General features: G+C 38.9%; 1 protein-coding gene across 10 annotated transcripts in view; it reads right to left on the bottom strand.

The window, feature by feature from the left end:
* Nucleotides 1-15,493, bottom strand: part of pds5a (PDS5 cohesin associated factor A) — a 32,416-nt gene extending 16,923 nt beyond the window's left edge. For 3 of the 10 annotated variants that reach the window (XM_083532503.1, XM_083532508.1, XM_083532502.1), the window contains exons 1-11: nt 15,331-15,492; nt 14,296-14,471; nt 4,732-4,935; nt 4,463-4,549; nt 4,232-4,329; nt 3,427-3,553; nt 3,122-3,202; nt 2,895-3,035; nt 1,312-1,427; nt 1,139-1,233; nt 895-1,040 (exon numbers count right to left, since the gene is read on the bottom strand). In XM_083532503.1, the coding sequence (XP_083388629.1) occupies nt 895-1,040; nt 1,139-1,233; nt 1,312-1,427; nt 2,895-3,035; nt 3,122-3,202; nt 3,427-3,553; nt 4,232-4,329; nt 4,463-4,549; nt 4,732-4,935; nt 14,296-14,409 (1,209 nt within the window). In that variant the 5' untranslated portion in view covers nt 14,410-14,471; nt 15,331-15,492. Of the gene's footprint in view, nt 1-894; nt 1,041-1,138; nt 1,234-1,311; nt 1,428-2,894; nt 3,036-3,121; nt 3,203-3,426; nt 3,554-4,231; nt 4,330-4,462; nt 4,550-4,731; nt 4,936-14,295; nt 14,472-14,774; nt 15,012-15,043; nt 15,292-15,330 lie in introns of those variants that run through there. The other 7 variants (XM_083532507.1, XM_083532511.1, XM_083532506.1 and 4 more) reach the window with 7 other exon arrangements.
* Nucleotides 15,494-15,690: the final 197 nt, after the last annotated feature.

Consider the following 15,690-nt stretch of genomic DNA (forward strand, 5'->3'; position numbering starts at 1 on the left):
GCGCAGTACAGGGATTTAAACGTTTGAGAACTGTTAGAAAACGTTTGAAAACGAAAGTGTGGACGCAGATAGTTTTTAGACGAAATACACCGTTTCAAATGAATCTGGATTAGTGTAGCGTCTGTTATCTAACAAAAAAAAAATTACATCTTAATTTCAGTATTTTAGAATGTATGGAAACACATCTTTCAATACATGTTCCTTTTTCCATCCTAATCCAGACCTGGAAATCACTAGAATCAAATTCCATATATTTCCAAAACGCGTAGGAACCCTGCACAGTGTTTTATCCATTTCTTGTGTTTGTATAGTTTTATTATTAGAGGCGCTCGTTACAAAGGGTTAAAAACTATTTGGTAGCAGGATAAAGGTGTCATTTGTTAGGATGTCCTCAGATAAAATAGTCTTTTCACAGACACAACAAACATTTAGATTTGTTTTCTTTAACATTTTTAGTATTTGTAGTATTTATTGAATGCCTTATTGCCTATATTTGTGGATACTGCTGGAAGCTGTAAATTTCCCATTGGGAGGAATAAAGTATCCATGCATCCATCCATCCAATTCAGTATGAGATCAGTTGCTACTGTTCTTTATTTCTAACTTGAATGCAAAAAATAAATAATAATACAGATGTCTACTTAATATTCTAAAAAAACCTGAAAAATAAAGAAATATTCTCTGGCATGTCTTCTTTTGCTAAAACAAGCAGAACTTGAGGTCAGTAGTGTCAACCTTTGCCACCAAATCTCTCTCTCATCTTTACTTATCTGTAAGTCAAGAATATTAGATAAATAGATAGAAAAAAAGAAAACCTGATGCCCCCCTCATCACCTAGTGCCTGAAACAATCATTTTCATCCTGGTCAATTCTCATGCAAAAAATAAACCTCACCCTCTTATCCAACATTCTCTCTCGGACAAAGCCCAGCAGCTGATCATTGACCAGGTTCAGGTCCTTCTTCCCAGCGTTTATGATGGTGACAATGACATCATGCCGGATTGCCTCTTCGGGGTCATGTGACCTTACCTTCAAGTACTCTAATGAGGAGAAAAGTTCAAATGAGTTCACACGGGGGAAAAAAAATAAATCATGCACCAACACACAAACATATTCGTGAACCCATAGCGGTGCACACCTGTAAGATCCTTAGCCAGGTCTGGATGATTCATGAGACAGTGGCTCGCAAACTTCACACACTCCAGTCTCACAGGCACATGGATATCATTAAACCTTCAAAAGAAACAGAATCGATCATTGCATGAAAAATTCGCAAACAACGCTACAAAAAAAGAAAATTTTTGTGCGTACCTTCCCAGGAAACACTGCCAAAGCGTGCGGTTTTGGGTTGCCAGTTCTGAATCTTTTGCACCAAAGAGTTTAGCCAAAAGCTTCACAACAGCTAATCGCTCTTCTCCATCATTGCTCTAGGCAGGAACAAACACTTATATTGATCGTTTGTACAAAACCATACATGCATTTAGAAAGTATTTAAATTTACACACGTTTTTGGAGCACTAGATGAGATACTGCACCCTGTGTGTAATTAGCAAACAATCTGTAATATGCGAGTTGAATAAAAGTATCTTTTGTGTACATATACACTGTTCAAATTTCATTTCGGAGCCCAGATATTCAGCGTTTAGGTCAAATAATGCACCTCATCCCATCACTCCCATGATTCCTCAGACATGAGGACATCAAGACTGAGAAGGGGAAAAAAGAATAATGTGTGCAACATTTTCTGTGGACCTTTGTTGACTAATTTCATGTCGTCTTGTGTGATTTTGTGTGGTTCTGGTAGGATTTTATTTTAACCCAACTTAATTTTTTTTTGGTGTAGATACATTTATTTGATCAAATTGTTATTTATTTTTGTTCATGCACCCCTCACATTTCAGCAAGCATTGTAGTGTATCTTCTGAAGGGACAATACTATAGAAATTAAACTTGAATATATTTCAGAGTAGTAAATATGCAGCTTGTATATCAGTACAGATTTACAGCCTTTAATGAACATATTAAAAGTAAGTGCACCCTCAGAGAACATGTCAAAACTGTGTTCAAAGTGTGAATATTATGTGTTAGCACTGTTACGTAGCACTGCATTAATCCTCCTGGGCATGAAATTCACCAGAACTGCACAGGTTGTTGCTGGGATCCTCTTCCACTCCTACATAATGACATAACAGAGCTGCTGGATTTTAGACACATGGTGCTTCTCCACCTCCCGCTTGAGGATGCCCCACATGTGCTCAATAGCTTTCAGGTCTGGAGACATACTTGGCCACCCCATCACCTTCACCTTTCTCGGCAGGGCAGTCGTCATGTTGGCGGTGTGTTTGAGGTCGTTATGTTGGAAAGCTGCCGGTTTCTGACGGGAGGGCTCTGCTTCAGAATGTCAAAATACATGTTCCTCGAGTAACTCAAGTAACATGATTGCAAAAAATTGTTAAGTCCATTTAACTACACACAGAGCACCTTGTTTCCCATGGACCATTACTACTGACGCACCACCCGCTAAACATGATGAACAGGACGTGTCTGAGGGATTTGTATGATTACACCACGTACAGCTGATATCAGTAAATAGTACCAGACAGTAAATCTGCACTGCTATGAAAGCTGCACGTTAACTGAAAGATATCCAAGTTTAATTTCTATAGTATCGTCCCATGAGAGGAAATAATAAAATGGCTGCTGAGATTTGAGGCGTGTACTCACTTTTGCGAGATACTGTGTGTCTATTTGCCATGTAGTGGCGGATATGCCATTAATGCGAACACACCGCTGATAAGACTGAGTAAAGAGAATTCAAATGTTCTTCCTTTATCACTCAGGTCTTTTCCACGTGCAGGATTTCAGTGTGTGTGCTTAAATGTGTGCACCCTCACCTTCAACTTAAACTCGAGTTGTGGCATGACGGACACGAGCAACAGTGGATCGATGGCAAACAGCTCCTGTATGAGGTCAAACACGTGTTCCGACAGATCGCTCACAGAGGACTTACCCATCACCAACACCTGATTAAAGAACTGATAGATACAACAGCACAAGTTAAACAAAACATCAGGAAATATGATGGGTTTTAGACACACTCCCATGCAGATAAAGCACTTACTGAGGCAATGCATGTTTCAATAGTCTGTACGGTCCTCTTCAGCAACATCTTGGCCAGGTCATATGCTTGTTTATTCAGGTTCTACACCAACAAAAGAGATCCCATTACAACCTGACTGTCTATACAAATTATATACACAAGTCATCTGTCCTTTTTGAACATGATCATTAAACTACAGGGAGAAATTCGAGCAGAAATCTAGAGTGTATGACCATAAAAACAAGCAGCTACCAGATAATATATTCACTTTTTTGTTTTTTTTTACAGTATGTATCAATTCATAAACTAGTTGAGAAAACCCATACTTTGTGTGCAGGGATGAGATTAATAAGGATGGTGTCCAGCAGCTCTTGGGTTACTCCATCACCCTCCATTATGATGGAGCTCATCAGGTCAAGCATGTGCATTTGCACCTTCTGGTTATGGCTGTTACTGGAAAAAAAGGACAAAAAAAAAAAGTAGCATCACAGACAGAAAATGAGCTTCATGTGTGATCACTATTGGAATACACTCCATTAACATTTAGCATTGCTGTCTGGTTTTATTGGGCTATATTTTTACTGCATTTATTTATTTATTTTTAAGAATTAACATTATTGTGCATGTTGTTCAAAGTCAAAACCTCCTTAAAAATCCAGTCATTTAGAAATCAGAAATTCAGATTTGTATGATGTGTAAATTGAGATTTTAAAACAGGAACCACTACAGTAAACATTATTCCCTGCTTAATTAATGCAAAATCAGCAATAATTTACCATAACAACACCTGGAAATGTATTTTTGAAACAAAGCAATTAAAAGCAGCCCAAGTCAACAATGTTAATGACTTCTGCACACCCAAAAACATAAAACATATCGTTGGTATGAGGAATGAAGTATGAATTAAAATCCGATGCCACCCAGATGAGGATAATTTCCACTCAAGGTTTTCTCCACATACCATCTCAGGGAGTTTTCCTTGCCACTGACTTATAGGAGATAAATTCAAAGTTAACCTTTTATCTCTGAAAAGCTGTTTTGGGGGAAGTATCCGTGCAGCACATTAAATGTATGATTTATTCACCACTGATATGAATGCATATTTAAAAAAATGGTAGAAAGTGGACCTACTTGATGACTGAGAAGAGGGTTTTGAAGAGCTGAATAAAGATCTCATTACAGTCCTCCAACTCGAAGCATATATTATATGACTTCACCCATGCCAGATTCTGCAAAAATGTAAAAAAATAATAATAATTAGGTTGTTTTAAATCATAAAACATCGGGGGTGTTCCTACTTATGAACACAAACATGCAAATAAACAAAGTTACATGACTGGTTGGATCAAATAAAAACTTCACCTCCAGTAGGTAGAAATATCTGTTGAACTGGGGGCTCTTTGTGTCCTCTAATCCTTTTAACTGACGTGTGATGAACAAAAAGATTTCCTACACAAACAAGCAGCAAAATAAACAACCAGTACTGTGAATATCTACAGTATAAATGTGTACAATGTGTCAAGATTTAAGTCATGGAAAAGTAATTAAAGCCATATTGTATAACTGATTATGTCACATGACTAAGTTTGAAGATACTAAGTGAAATGACTGATACTAGTGTGTACAGGCACCTTGAGTTTATCATGAGAGGTGTATGGGGCTTCAGGGGCATAGATCCTGAAGATATCTGCAAGGCAGCAGGCCACAAGCAGCCGAACATCTTTATTGGGGTTCCGCAGGAAGAACTCTGAGGCCAGGTGTAGCGCGAGAGCCAGGTACTGCTGCTTCTCCTCCTCAGAGTCCTGGTCCATATCCATATACGTTTTCACCACCAACTGAGAAAGAACATAACGCAAAAATAAATACAAGCACATACAGTGATGAACTTCACAGGAAGGTGAAGCCAGTCTATATTTTTTTTTACTATATGCAAGATTATAGTTTACACAAAATATGCTACATCAGCAAGTTCTATGATTGTCCCCAGTTAAAAAGTTAGTTTATTTGTAGGAAGTTTGTAAAAAAAAAATCAAATAATAATAATTATAATAATTATAATAATAAATAAATATTAAAAAAAATTATTTGTTTTAAAATTTAGATACATTTTATGCCATTAGAAATTGTAACTAAATCATTCACTTGTGAGGCCACAATTACCCCTTCACTAGGAAAACCTGTACAGCTGCTCATTTATGCAAATATCAAGCCACCCAATCACATGCATCAAATCATGTAGATGCAGGTGAAGAGCTTCGGTTGATGTTCACATCGAACATGAGAGCGTAAAACATATCTGAGCTACTCTGAATGTTTTTTTATAAAGTTTACGCAGAATAAAGAAAAAACTAAAAGTAAAACTTTCCAGTGAGTAGCAGTTCTGACAGATGAAATTAAATTTGTTCAAAGAGAGGTGAACAAGAAAATTGCCAAAAACCTTCTTTACAATTCTGCTAAAAAAAAAAAGCGTCAGATGTGATGAAACATAGAACTCCTGTTGGAAAATAAGGTACACGAGGTAGTCAATTTTATTTTCTTTAATCAGAGGTGGAAAGAGTAATAAAATATTCTACTCAATTAAAAGTAGTTAATTCTACTGCTGCAGCTATCGATTCTTTTAGTAATCAATTATTCTAAGAAATAATTTTTCTTCATTAAATAGAAATACTAAATATACAAGAGAAAATTAGACGGGTCTCTTAAAATAAACAAGTAATTTGTGTCCTTTTTTAGAAAAATGAAGATTGTTATTGCTGAAATTACAAGAATATCTGTGAAAATTAAACCCATTCAGACAATTTTTTGGCATATTGCATCAAAATGCAAATACAAATATCTAAATAAAAAAAATCCAACAAAAATATTAAAATCTATTTAAATTTACTTTAAAAACGGTAAACGCACTGCACAGTGTTTTCTTTGATTTACTATGACTTGATCCTAAACTTTGGAAACATTCTATTGTGTTCTTTGGCCTGAATCATCTTCTCGACACTCACTGTTTTCTCTCCGTTTTTTATTTATTCTGCAGCGTCTTCTGTGTCACCTGTCCAGGGGTCTCATTTATAAACGTGGCCTACGCAAAAAATGAGGCTGAAAACATGCGTACAAAAGTGCACATTTGTAAGTAAATCCTGTGCATACGCACAACGTGGGAACACGGAAGGCCAGAAGGGGAACATGGAGACAGAGAGCACACACATCTTTTACCACGTTTATTAATGAGACCCCAGAGCGGTCCAGACTGTAGCGGGTGGTGCATCAGTAATAATGGTCCGTAGGGAAACAATACTCCGTGTGTAGTTAAATGGACCAAACGAAGCTGCAAGGCAAATAATTTGTCTGGATGCTTTTTGTATTTGAATTACACGAGAAATTATCAGAAATAATTACTTATGTACAAGTAAAGTTGCACAGATGTACACATGCTGTTCATAGACTTCAGTTCAGCATTCAACACAATCATTCCTCAGCACCTGATTTTGAAGCTGAGCTTACTGGGCCTGAACACTTCCCTCTGCAACTGGATCTTGACTTCCTGACTGGGAGACCTTAGTCAGTCCGGATCGGGAACAGCATCACCAGCACCACCACATTGAGTACTGGGGCTCCTCAGGGCTGCGTGCTTAGCCCACTGCTGTTCACGTTGCTGACCCACAACAAGTTCGCCGATGACACGACCAGTGTGGGTCTCATCAGCAAGAACGACGAGTCAGCAGACAGAGAGGAGGTGAAACAGTTAACAGCCTGGTGTAAAGCCAACAACCCATCTTTGAACATGGACAAAACCAAACAGATGATGGTTGTCTTTAGGAGAGCACAGAGCAGCCATTCTCCACTGATCCTCTGTGGCAATCATCAAGAACACCAAATTCCTTGGTGCTCATCTGGTGGAGAACTTCTTCACTCAACACCAGATCCAACACCAAGAAAGCCCAGCAGTGCCTCTACTTCCTGAGATGAATGAGGAAAGCCCATCTCTCTCCCCCCATCCTGACCACGTTTTACAGAGGGACCTTTGAGAGCATCCTGAGCAGCTGCATCACTGCCTGGTTTGGGAACTTCACTCTCTCGGTTCGAAAAAACCCAACAGAAGATAGTGAGGACAGCTGAGAAGATCATCAGAGTCTCTCTCCCCTCTATCACGAACATTTACACCTCACACTGCCTCCGCTAACCCGATGACATTGTGGACGACCCCACACACCCACACACTTTACTCTCCTACCATCAGGATAAAGGTTCCAAAACATTCGGGCCTCACATCCAGACTGTGCAATAGTTTTTTCCCATCAAGCCATCAGGTTTGTCAACACACAGAACTGAACTGAAACTCTCACACACAAACACACTCACTCAACTGTGTGTTACTGAACTGCTACAAATCTGAACTCAAACACACACTCATTTCACACATACATGTCTTCAGTCCCACCCATATTATTTTATTATTATATAACTGTTTACATGCTGTTTTGTTGCACATCCATTTGACTGCCGCTATTGCTGTTTGTCACAACATTGTGTTTACGTTTTGCGTTTATTTACAAGTACACTCCTGTATGCACTTCTCTTTTGCACACTGTACTGTACAATTCACAATAGGTTTACTGGTGGCGTACTGGGTCAGTTATAAATGGTTGAATCAACAATAAAAGCTTCTTAACCTCCCTAAATACCAGTAACACGAGTAAATGTAATTCATTACTTTCCACTCCTGTCTTTCACCTCTGTCGGCTTCAGCATTCTAATAAAGCGACCAAAACGACCTTTTTATCTTTTAAAGGTTGAAATGAAAGGGCGATGCGGATCAACATTCGCGAAACGATTTCTCATAACATTTCAAAGTCACAATGAACAGGAACAACATAATGTTGAAAATCGTTTTGGATCAATAAAACCTATAAAATAAAATAAATAAGTGCCAAAAGGCCACACTGCAGACGGATTTGCATTTCGCACATCAGCAAGTCAAATGAAAATTGGCAGTACAGCACAACCGTACAGCGCAACATCAGTGCACCGAAAAAAAACAAAACAATAAAAATATTAATTTACAGAATTTAATTTAAACACAAAATATATTTACAGAATCGCCCAGACACTGTTGAGTATTTAAATCACTGCCGCTAAAATGCTGCTCAGTTGGTCACGGATCACGGAAAGTGAAACTTTGTATTTTTATTGGATTGGTTGGATATTTTATTACAAGCTTCTTTCTTTTCACATTATTTTTACAGTATTATCATAACTGGCTGTATATTTGATTTTTGGCAGAAAATCATTGACCCCCATATAACCAAAATGGCACGATCCTCATTACACAACCCCCCTGCAAAATTGGTGGTTGAATTAAGCTCCTCCTAACAAAAACATCAAATCTTTGACTATTCAGGAGTCACCCCTGGAGCACACAAGCTCACTACTCTAGAATGAGTGTGCCGTGCAATAATGACCTTCTCAGTCTGAATTCAAGAGTGTTTTCACCACTGATATAGTGGCCAAGAAGTGAATATCCCTCATACTGAAAACTCATCTAGCTTTAGGACCATGGAGCGCTGTTGTGTCTGGATGTCTGTGTGAGAGAAACTAGTGGGGGAAGTGTGCGTTGAGGTGCTACAGAAGAAATGTGAGACCAGAATTTTCACTCTGCCTCTAAACAGAGTTGGTATCAATTTCACTTCCACTGACTGGATCAGGTGTGGGCAGAGCTGAGGAAGCACTGATCAGGTCCAAAAATAAAAAGATATAAAAAAATCCATGTTGCAGAATTCGTGTTAATGACAAGGAGATGCATTTTTCAAAAAAATCTAGTTTGTACTGAAGTGTCAAGCCAAGCTGTTAATGCACAAATTTCCACAAACTTGCATGTTGACTGTTTCGTTTGAGTATTTCAAGGCCTGCTGACCAGACATGATTTTCACACACACACAATGTCTTGAGTTTGCACAAAATGGTACAATAACAAACACACATCCAGTTCAGCAGACAGAAACGCTGTGTAGCTCAGTTTTCCTCCCAATAACAATTACGGCGAGCAGAGAAGCATCAGTGAAAGCACATCAAAAAGTGATGCGAATTGGCTTCAACAGCAGCGTTCACTTCCATTAATCATGAACTGGAAATGGGCACGGGCTCAGCAATACTGGACAGATGAATACCGGAATAACAAATATCGATGTCTGCTGAGGATATAATTACTGATAGTAAAGTCAAAACTGGGCACCAACAGCATGAATCCATGAACACTATCCATTAACACTACAGACTGGTGGGGGTTTTATAGTGGTGTGGGGAATATTTTCAAAAGAAAACAGCTTGTGAGATTATTATTGCTGACAATATACATCCCTTCATGTTCACAATTTACCATCTTCTAGTGGTTACTTCCAGCATAATAATGTAAAAAATCTCCACTAATCCAGAAAACTTTGAAAACTGCGTTTCCGCCTGCCGTTTATTTACTTCATAACAAGGACTTTAATGAGTCATCGTCTTCAAAACCCTCTTCAATGAAGACATTAGTGTGGACATGACTAAAGTAAGATTTACCACAAACTGGTTTCATAAACATGACAAGGAGTTCAATATCCTTCAGAAGCTTTCCAGTCACTGGCTCTTAATCCAATAGACAACCTTTGGAATGAGGTGAGAAAAGACATAAATCTCAAAAGTATTTTCTTGTACAATCCAGGCCATATGAGCAACGGAGGGCAACCAGACGACGTTCTCGGGTCAGTATTTGTGTAGTTTTCCTAATAAATTTTTTTAAAAGCTGATCTGAATTAGATATGATCAAATCGGACTTGGATACAGAACTTTGGTCCATGTTACACTCCCATATTTAAGAATCAGTTCCAAAATCTGGACATGCAGCTGTGGCTGAATTTTTTTTGTCCTCCACTGTAAATCTGCCGGTTGAAACGTTACGTTCTGTACTTAAGACTGCTGGAGTATTAGTCTGCAGGATTTTTCCCCCCCCTAAACACAAGATTTTTAGCATAAAGCAGCATAAAATCCTGAGAAATTAGCATTCTGGACAACACACACCTCAAAATCCCCAAATGCTCTCTCTCTTTAGGTCATGCTTTAATTTGAGCTGCAGGAATAATAACTGAACTCAGATCAGAGCAGGGTTTAAAGTCTAATTGTACACGTTTCAGCAGATTTTGAGAATCTGAAAGAAGAATGAGCGCAGACACAAATCCAACAAAACAACTTCTTCCAGCAGTGTTGAAACTACTGTGAGGTTTAGTATAAGAGATTATTAATCATCTCAGACCTGCATATTCTGAGGTTTAAGATTTGTTTTTTAGAAGGAAAGGAAGGAGGAGGAAGAAAAAAAAAAAAAAAAAAAAACCCTGACTGCTTTATTTATCCTGATCAAATTTACTATACACTATTAAAAATGCTAAAATAATAGTAACAGTATAAACGTTGTCGTATTTTTATACCGAACAGTCTTAGTGCACGACTTTCAGCACGTGTACCCAGCGCAATCCACGTTTTATGTGGGGAACATAGTTAAAATCGGCGTTCCCTCAGGAACATATTAAGTGGTGCACCATCTCGTACTCTGCGTCACAGTTTTTAAATATTAAAATTAATTTACAATTTATTTAATCTAGTCTTTTTTGTTTTATTTAACTCATTTAATTTTTAATTGTTGTAAAAATTTTATCTGTTAACTGTTAATAAAAACAGACAAGCAATTTTTTATATTTTGCATTTCTCCCTAACTTGAACCGAACCGAGACACAAACTGAGGTACGTACTGTACCTCATGTCCTTCAATATTTTCATGGACCGGTTTAATGTCAGCCAATATTTTCACGGACCGGCCTTTAAGGTGTGATGGATAAATACAACAAAATAAAATGATATAGATAAATGATAAATGATATAGTCATAGACAGATGTGGTGGAGAAAATCCGGTAATTTTCCAAAATAAAACATCGTTCAGAATCAGAGAATAAATAAAACAGAAATAATGTAAGTGTTGTATTCTTTCTGTGCAGCCTGGTACCAAATGACCCACGGACCGGTGCCGGTCCGCGGCCCAGGGGTTGGGGTCCACTGATTTAGATGATTACATGAGTTGGGGATGAATTATAAAAAACTCAGTCTTTTCTTAGAGCATCAAAAGAACATTTTCAACTTAAACAAGCATAATTTTGGTTAAAAGCTTTCTAGAGTTCAGCTGTAATGTTTCTGCTTGTCACATGTGCAGGATCATTTATTTTATATGCAGAACATTATTATTTTTTAGCATCTACCATATTTATCAACCTGACTTAACTTTGGCATCTTTCTCAGACATCTGAATATGGTTTTGTAAATAAACAACATAAAAAATAGGTTTGTGGGTAAAACATATGCACACCTTTGCAGTTAAAAAGAGACTGAATGAATGTGTGTCTCTGCTCCAGCTAACTTCTAGATGTACAGGTGCAGAAATGTACAGTATATCCAGAAACCTCTTTCTTTCCAGACCTGCCACTAACTGGTTGCACAGGCAAGATCACGATTACAGATCTGATTATAGTATCATTTCGCACTTCTCATCTATTCTAAATCTAATCTGCAACTTGGTTGCCATATTTACAAGATGAGAACTTTAATCTAGTACCACGGCTCGAATCACAGATGTGTATGACGTGCAAAATTAATATAACTACACAAGGTAGAAAAATATAGTGCATGAATTGTTTTTTTTATTTGAAGAAACGCTCCTAATTAACCCGTTCCAGATATAGCCGGATTCCACCATTTTTTCTCTCTCTCGATGTTAATATAACAGGCAAAGCCAGGAAATAAAGAAACCACAAAGCTGAAAAGGTTTGCGAATGGAGGGCGGAGCCGGACGTGCTCTTGTATTTATTTATTTTTTTTTACAATTCTGTTGTGTTTCTACAGTCGTCGTAAAATTGGGGATTGTAGAAACACGACAGAATTTTTATTTAATGCAGCGGGAAACAAAAGTCCTTCCGTACATGTCAAATAAAAGTCAGAAAAATCAACACAACCAGTTTAAGTAAAAAAAAAAAAAAACAAACTTTGATTATGAGGTATGGATTGTGTGCATTAATCCCCGTTTCTACATAAACAATATCGTTTTAAAACACGCAGAAACCGGCGAGAAAACCTTTCAGGTCGGTGCTATAGCACAAAAAATTACAAAATCTTTAGACCAAACAGATGTGAACGATCAGAAACGTTGTGGTATAACCGGTATTCCTTCTTGTTTAAAGAACTGCAATATGAAACCAACAACCGTGCTGTTTTACTGAAAACCAGCTTCTCCATGATAACACATTGGCACCAACATCAAAACCACACCACACCACAGCTGATGCTCACTTCCACTGCACTTGTGCTCATCAAATGTTGTTTAATTAATATTGCCTGAACCAGGAAACATCTAGAAGCCGGTACCTGGACATCTCTCTCTGTCTCACGTTTCCTTTGTTGCACAAATTTGTACATCACAGTGTCACTTTAATATCAGCACATGGACTCTTCAGTGACCATCACACTGAGACACTGTAATCTGTACTTCTGTCAATATCCGGTGTCCACATTTGCAATAAATAAGATAATACATTTATAATAATTGATAAATTAAAATAAGATTAAGAATAAAACATATACCCACTAAAAAATTTATTTAGTGGTAATGTTATACATTTTATAATCATTTTTACATTATATAATTCTTAACCTTATTTTTATACTCTATAGTTTTTAATATTTACACTCAATTTTATTTTTGATATTCCATTTAAAATAAGTCTCAGTCAGAAAGTGATCATTGTTCAGTTCCACAATAATGAAAGTTTATCGTAAATTGTAATCTAGCGTTCCAGCGTATTCATTTATTCAAGGGTATCTGCTGAATGCCACAAATATAAATGCCTGGTGGATGCTACACATTTACAAACCCCATACAGTCCAGGAATAAAATAAAATCAATTTCACAAGCATTTAACAATCATCATATGGCTTTTGTACGGTGAAGCTTGTTTTCTGGAGACTCATGTAACATGGTGGAAGGAGTCTCCAGTACAACTGCTTTAACAATCGGGTATTTTCTGGATTCATTTCGCGTTCTCGTTTCTGAACATAACTGTCTAACTCTTAACTTTCCTTTAATCTTATTAAAAAGTAAACACAAAATGGGGAAATGACACGCAGGTGCACTGTTTATCTCCACCATGAAACATGTTCCAGGAAAAATAATCCACAAGGAACTCACTTTCTCTCAGTGATGTACATCATTCGTGTCAATACGGGTGGTGGAAATGCATTAACTGTCATTAAGAAAATGACAGATCCTGAAACATGTGTGTGTGTGTGGTGGTGGTGGTGGTGTGGGGGGGGGGGGGGGAGTACACTCCACAGAGTACAGAGGGGTTACGGAGAGGTCCTCCTATTACAGGAGCTTGAGAGCCTTGCTCAGGGGCTCAGCAGTGGTTGTTTGGTAGTGCAGGGATTTGAAAGCATAACCTTCTGCTCAAACGTCCAATATCGTAACCGCTGATCTACCCAAACTCATCCAACAATGCCATTTCCAGGAAAAGCTGATCCACACCAGTCAGCAGATCCGAGTGATCGTTCTAAGTTGTTACTATAACACTGGTCAGATTAGATAGATTGGATCTCATGTCTAACGTTTATATAAAACATAGTATGAGGTGGTATCAAAAAGTTTCGAGACGGGCTCTGTCTACAGGAAAACAACTAAGTTTACACACCATCACATTAAAACTGCACAGTAATACAGCGCTCCCAGTGTTCCTGCCACTTCCAGAACGTGTCCTTTATGTTTTTCAAAGCGCGTCAAACATCTTTTGCGATTCGCGCTAGATCTCTGAAGTAGTGCCAAAACGGCGTCTGTTAAGTTTCATCTTCGGGAAGAGGGCGAAATCAACAAATCTGGTGAGTAGGGTGGGTGTGTTGACAGGGTGCGTACGTGGTCAGAACAACACCGGTTCTACAGCTCTTGATGTACACAGGATCCATGTTTTTCACCACACTGACTTTTGAAGTTCGGTGCTCCCTGTGACTGTGCGTGCAGCCTTGTGCTGCCATCTGTTGGCGTGTTACATAACTGGTCTGGAAACTTTTTGATAGCACCTCATATGTAGCAAGTACAAGGTGTATAAAAAATAATAATAAAAACACCCCTTCTTACCTTTAACCGTTTGACCACTTCATCGTTGCTGATTTTGTCCGTGATCTCCTTCACTCCGAGCGGGTAAATTATTTTGCCGTCCCCCTGCGGCTTCTGGTGTTGTGGGAACTCCATGCCGCTGGAAAACCCGCTCGCTGCTCGACGCTAGTTTTTTCCACACGGTCCTCTACTGGCCTCTATGGGTGGGAAAACAAAAGTTCATCAAGCGAACGAGCCGCACTTTTTCTCAAATAAAACCACGTTTGTTATCCAATAAACGTCTCCGAAATCGAATATTAAACCTGTAGCACTGAACCAAAACCCCGACAAACCACGAACCCATTCAGGCTCGGTCCAAAACGCTTCAGAAACACAAGCTGTGATGCTACACGGCTAACGACTAGCCGGAGATCTTGCTAGCAAGGTATGTTGAGGCACCGCGATTCCCCCCTCCGCGTTTTTATGTAAATATTTAAGACCACTTTCATTCAAAAGTTCACCTTCAAATCTACTGACTGCGTCCAAACTAATCTCCTGAGACACCCGGAGCTAAGAGACTTCGGTTTCGTGCTAACGTTAGCAGCCTTTAGCTTTCTATATTAGCCCGTGGCCTAACAGCAGGGTTTACCGCGCTAGGCCTCAAACTAGTTAGCTTCGCTTTCACACAACACTGACACTCAGAAAGCGCCGAGCACCAAAACCTTCCAGTTCCCGTCTTAGGAAACGATATTTCCATTCACCGTGAGCATCCGGAAACCTGCAAAAGTACCTCAACTTTACGAAGCGAGCAAAAAACAAATATTCTCAACTCATTGACTTTGCGTTTAAAACTCCATCCATGTTCTCTAAACCCCAGAGAACTTCAGGGGGAGGGAAAAAAAAGCCCCAGCAGCAGCAGCAGCAGCAGCACACCAGCGGCAGCAGCGACCCTCAACGAGCAACTTGGCGACACTGTGAAGATCCGAACATCCCAAATAACTACCACAAAAGAAAACTACCCCCAACAACACCACGAGTCGCTCTAGAGCGGAATTAGAGCCCTGAATCGGGATGTACCTCACGAACAAGTTGCTTTTTTCCAGTTCATTGGTCAGTTTCAGGGTTTGGGGAGCTTTTAGATTCACCACCAAACATACACGGCTTCTGTGTTCACACAACGCGCTTTCAGAGAGAGAGAGAGGAAAAGTACAACCGCAGCGCCCCCTGTCGGAGAGTGAGTGAGAGCGGCAAGGGGGTGGAGGTGTGGAGTGAGAGAAAGAGAGAGAGAGAGAGGGGGCGAAAGAGAGAGAGAGAGATGGAGAGTAAGAGACAGGGATGGAGAGAGAGACCAGGGGTGATGAAAAGGAAAGGGGGAGAGAGATACAGAGAAGTAGAGAGAGATTGAGAGAGTGAAAAAGAAAGAGTGAGTTAGAGCGG

The sequence above is a fragment of the Silurus aristotelis genome (genome assembly GCF_946808225.1).
Source record: "Silurus aristotelis genome assembly, chromosome: 27".
NCBI classification, from domain to species: domain Eukaryota; kingdom Metazoa; phylum Chordata; class Actinopteri; order Siluriformes; family Siluridae; genus Silurus; species Silurus aristotelis.